The sequence below is a fragment of the Vitis vinifera genome, chromosome 14 (genome assembly GCF_030704535.1).
Source record: "Vitis vinifera cultivar Pinot Noir 40024 chromosome 14, ASM3070453v1".
Taxonomy (NCBI): Eukaryota; Viridiplantae; Streptophyta; class Magnoliopsida; order Vitales; family Vitaceae; genus Vitis; species Vitis vinifera.
Window position 1 is genome coordinate 24,876,820 of NC_081818.1, and position 5,340 is coordinate 24,882,159.

Consider the following 5,340-nt stretch of genomic DNA (forward strand, 5'->3'; position numbering starts at 1 on the left):
TCAATCAAAAGGAGAATTTATTCTAAAGCTGGAATTACTAACGAAAATACTGTTTTCAATGCTTCTAAAGCATGACTAAGAAAACATATCCCGCTGACAATTTATCCAACCTACCATTCTCATTTAACATTTGCTGACCTACTTGAATTTGGCCTGAACACAGCCTGTACTACTGGGAAATGAGAAGAGGGCTGCATTTATGAACTCCTCGATGTATAGAACTACAGTTAGTGCCTTCATCTGTAAGCGGGTTTCATTTTCGGGCGTTTGAGCTACAGCATACCGTGGAAGCCTGCCGAATCCAGAAGTACTGCTTTGATTTGTTCAGGCAGTACATCCTGGCCTTCCCTGCATTGCTGATAGACAACAGAGAAATAATCAAAGTCTAGAGGACTGTATCTACTAGTCAAAATTGCTGCACTCCAGAAAACAAAGACCACTCCCCATCTGATAACAGTATAGAAACATAGGGCCTATTTGGATGCAACATGAATATGAAAGTGACCCATAATGCCGCATAGGATTTCAATGTGTCTCTTGAGCTTTACTAATAGCATTTTACAATGAGCCCAATTTGTAGATGAAGTGTAGAACCCATCTTAAATGACAGTTGACTAGCAATTTAGTCAATAGACTGGAAGTCAGTGGAACCTAACTAAAAACTACTAATGACTTTAGGGAGATGAGAGATCCATACTTAGAAATATTGGTAATGGTGTTATACTCAAGGAAACAAAATGGATTTGTGCCTCCAAAAGATACATAAAAATCATGGGATGACTTCATTTTCAACTGTCCACATGCCCTTCAAAATTTCAAGATTTGCAAATGGGACAAACTTGTGACTAAAATTTGAGAGAGCAACCAAAGTGAGTAAGTCTGTACAATGGATGGGCATAGCAAAATTAGTGAGGTTCTAGAAATCATCTTTGTAGGCACCTAGAAGAAAAAATTATAACACTCAGTCCAGAGCATGTGAACCACAGATGCTAGAACACGGTATAGGTATAGGAATGGTCGGGGGACAAGCATCTTATGGAAAGAAACAAAGAAAGGGCAGGCTCAGACTTTCAGGACTTTTGTCCATATCTTAACAACAAATGCCTTGTCTCAATTTCAAACCTGCTTTCTTCTATATGGACTTTTCTTTGCGAAGAGCCCTCCTTAAGAGTCAAATGCAACTAAACAAGTTTAAATCCTAATTTTTCTATGGTATATTCCGTATCCTGCATTATTTTAGTGGAAAAGTTATATCAAAAAGTTGGCACGCAAATTCACCAGTACTGTGTGAAGCAGAGAGATGCATTCATACAGGTACCTAGCATGAGAGCAGGGCATTCATCACTGAAACAGATTGTACCATGAACATACTAAACAATATTTTATTTTGAATCTTTACTAAAGCATTAAACAAAAAGGACCCTAAAGGTGGTGATAAAGGAAGAAGTATACCTCAGCTCTGAATACATCCAATGCAAACCCATTGAAGCAGCTGATGACAGCCTGCTGGATGTCCAATCCAAGGTTGTCCAGAGCCCTCATTGTGGAGAGCAGGAGACCTGGTCTGCGGGCACAAAACATATGAATGTTTACAGCCCTTCCTTCTCTTACCCTTACCTCCACCTACAAAATAAATAAGTCCAGAATTAGCGGATTCAAAGGAATTCCCTGTATTTAAGGCATGAATCAATTCTGGAGAACATAACAAATAATATTTTAAATGCTGAAAAATCAAATTCAATTCCACTGAATGCCAAAGCCACATAAATCATATTATGGGCTCCATCTCAAAACCATTAAGTAGAAGGACAGGATCCAACTGCAGACTTAACAATTACTGATACAGGACCAATAACCTGCTTGTGGGCCTCACCAAGCAAAGATTCCATGGTTTTAATTAATAGGTTCTATCTGCAAGGTTGTCTCAGAAATTAATACCATCATCCATATGCTATATAGCTTATTACACAAATCAGATCATCAAATGAAGAGGAAAAAGCAATTTCAAAAACAGGACCATTTATTGGTCATCCACGCTAATCAGCATCTCTTCTATATATTAAAAAGATGACTGCTTCAAGTACAAATACAACAAGTCATTTACTGGTGATCAGTTAAATAAGAAATCAACTTGATATATAAATTAACTGAAGGCTTGCTATTTTGGCACACTGATACGGTGCCCTTGGGAAGCAGATTTGAGCATGACACCCATTTTATAGTTCATTTGTTTTCTTGGTTACCAAGTTGATTTGAGTTCTCACATCATATCCTTATTAGGTAGGTGAGACATCCAAAGGACGTATGAGTGATTTTTAATAGGAGACTTCAACTCAAACATAAAGCAATTTACAAACATATTAAGCATGACAAACTAAAAGATGTGCGATTCAAATTGTAGAACCTATTTTTTCTAGGACTGACTGGACATAAACTTTAATTAAATAAGACAATTTATTTCTACTTGCAGCAAACTAATGAAATTTACCCTTGCTGGTTGACTTTTAGGGCTTGGCAATGAGCTAGGGCATAGCTCTTCTTTGACACGGCAGGGAAGAGTAGGGGGTGTGGGTGTCAAAGGATGGAAGCTTGTAGAAGCCGGCGCCAGCAAAGAGCCAGATGGGGTTGATTCCAGTTCATTATGGAGATCATTGATCCTTTGCAAAAGCTCCTTCAAGTACTCAATGGCATCCCCAAGGATAGAAGCTCTATCCATCTGCAAATTTGAGCATTAGTTCAAGTAATAGACACATTAATAAACGCGTAAAAACACCAAAGCAATTGTGTCATTGAAGAAACCACAACTGATCCCTGATTTGAGACAGTTCAGATACTGTCTTCCCTAGAATCATTGGATTCACAATGGCAAAATTATAAAGTTGCGGCTTAATTTATTTTCATTTTTTTTTCTTTTGAGATGAAAAGATTATAACTTAATCTTTAACTGGAATTTCTTCTAGGGTGTTGTTCCTCCACATAAATTCTCATAGTCCTTTGCATATCCTTTCCATGAGAGATTACTTCAAGAGTAAATATAACGGCTAAACTTTACATGCTGGTTACATAACTTCCAAAACAACTCTATTTGGCTCTTTCTCTCAAAGAAGGAGGAAATGGTTCAAAAATGATAAGAAATGAAGTCAATTTTAAGTTTCCAGAATCAAATGGAGCCTAAAGGAAAAGAGAAAACATTGAAAGGAAAAAACATTAAGCTAGAATAAATGGAATAAGGAAGTTATTTCAAGAGCAAGTGTCATATATCTTAATGGTAGAATCTATACACTAACTGAAGATTATCAAGAAAAACCTATGAAGCAATTTTTAATAAATTTATTCAAGGGAAAAGCATTATGTGCCATAGAAATTGATTACCTTGCTGATCTTGGGCACGACAGACCTAAGCATGTAGAGCCTGTCATTAAGCTTCTTCCTCCGCCGCCTCTCAGCCATAAGATTTTTGGCCGGAAGCCCCTTCTTCTTCCCTTTCTGATCTCCACCAGTCACAGTACTATTCGCATTTGAGTTACTTCCACCGTTCTTGGCGAGCTCATCCACGGTGGGCTCATCAGAATCATAATTCAAACCCGAGACGTCGAAGCTCCCTTCGTCGATCTCTTCCTCTTCATTTTTATTCTTTTTCTTCTCCAATTCTTCATCCACTCTGTTTCCCCAATTCCCATCAACCACCATCGTCTGTACTTCACTACTTCTACAACCCAAAAACCCTAAATTCCCCAATTTATCGCTCGCGCTGGAGCTTTGTCGAAGCGCTGCTCGCTTCTGAAAAAGAGTTGGCTGTGCGCCAACTGGAGGGAAAACTTCGAGCGGCCTCAAAACCTTGGACCTGTTGAGGAAAAGGGAGTTACCAGAACCATCGAAACCCTCAAAGCCGGCCGGAGTAAAACCAGCGCCTAAGCTTCCAGTACTGTCTGACGCCGGCAACAAACGAGAAATCGGAAACTCGGAACTGGAGCTGAGCTCGGGAGTTCCCATCTGAGTTTGCGAACTGAGACCGGTGAAACCCATCAAACCAGGCGAATTCGAGCTCTGAATTCCCTGTAACGGTGCGAGAAACCCAGGTTCGCAGCCCAAATCGAAGCCATTGTCAAAAGGGTTGCTGCAGACGACGTTGAGCAGCGAAGAGAAGCACGACTTCGGGGGCAAGAAGGGCTGCGACTGTGAGGGGTCGAGAGTGAACGCCGGTGAGGGAGAACACGAAGAGGAGGAGTCCAGCGGCTGCAACAGCAGAGAATCAGTTGCCGCAGAGGGATTCGAACAAAAACCAATGTCTCTGATATCATGGTGGTTTTGGATGGCGTGGATATCTTGGTGAGCCGGGTTCATACTGCTGTTGACGTACCAGTCACCTTCGAGCATGGATTTGAAGGTTGAAAGAGAGGCCCCCATGTCATCGTCCTTGGGCTCAACTTCATTGTTTCTGGTCCAAGAAACAGCGTCCTCGTCATCCCCATCCATCCAGACGACGCCGTTCACTCTGGACAGCATTTCTGAAGTTGCTTTGAGAGATTTGAGAAAGAAAGAAAGAAAGAAAGAGAGAGAAAGAAAGGAGCTGTGAGGAAAAAGGTAGGTAGCTTTTTCAGTGCATCGTTTTGAAGAGATTTGTAGATTCCAAAGTTTGAACGTTATGTACAGGAAACGAACTGAGACCGCTGGCGTGGTTATCTGTTTCTGGTTTCTGCTGCAGCTTTGATTGTTTTTAACAACTCTGCCCCTCATGTACAAATATATATCCCTTTAAAAGTAGCTATTATTACTCTCCTCCCCACTACCCCACTTTCCTCCCTTTTTTCCCTATTTCCCTCTCTTTTTCCTCTCCTCCTCCCTCTCCGTCCTATTGTCTAAACAAACAACACAATCTCCCAAATAGAGAAGATATTTTTACCATTTCTTATATTTTAAAAATATTTTTTAAAATGGATTTCTTTTACCATATTTTTTTATTTTTCTAAAATTTCTTAAAAAAATTTATTTGAAAGTATGATTTTTAGTACACTTTTAAACATTATATTTTGAAAATACGTTTTTTAATTTGTATTTGAAACACAACTCCAAACTAATTTTTAAAAGAAAATTAACGGATGTTATTATGAAGAATGATTTCAAAATATCCGTATAATTATTTATAAAATGGGTCATTTACAGTTTAAATTCTATGAATTATGTTCTTATGATAATCCTGATTCCAGCATCAATACACATTAAAAAATTTGATTAATCATATCATATCATTATGTATTTAAATCTTATTATTTTATACAAACTCTGAGTTCATTAATTTATATTTAGATCTCATTATTTTCGTATATCTATTGATATAGA

General features: G+C 38.7%; 1 protein-coding gene across 1 annotated transcript; it reads right to left on the reverse strand.

Annotated features, from left to right (window-relative positions):
* LOC100265294 (transcription factor ICE1) lies at nucleotides 1–4,839 on the reverse strand. The gene is made up of 4 exons (XM_002275675.5): nucleotides 3,373–4,839; nucleotides 2,489–2,716; nucleotides 1,453–1,623; nucleotides 1–356 (listed from the first exon to the last, which is right to left on the reverse strand). The coding sequence occupies exons 1-4, from the start codon at nucleotides 4,735–4,737 to the stop codon at nucleotides 273–275; spliced, it is 1,848 nt and encodes a 615-aa protein (XP_002275711.2). The 5' UTR covers nucleotides 4,738–4,839; the 3' UTR covers nucleotides 1–272.
* Nucleotides 4,840–5,340: the final 501 nt, after the last annotated feature.

Coding starts and splice junctions, on each gene's coding strand:
- LOC100265294 (XM_002275675.5), bottom strand. CDS start 4,737: ATGAGGGGCAGAGTTGTTAAAAACAATCAAAGCTGCAGCAGAAACCAG. Junction 1,624..2,488: donor CTAAAAGTCAACCAGCAAGG/GTAAATTTCATT, acceptor TTTATTTTGTAG/GTGGAGGTAAGGGTAAGAGA. Junction 357..1,452: donor TGGATGTATTCAGAGCTGAG/GTATACTTCTTC, acceptor GTTGTCTATCAG/CAATGCAGGGAAGGCCAGGA.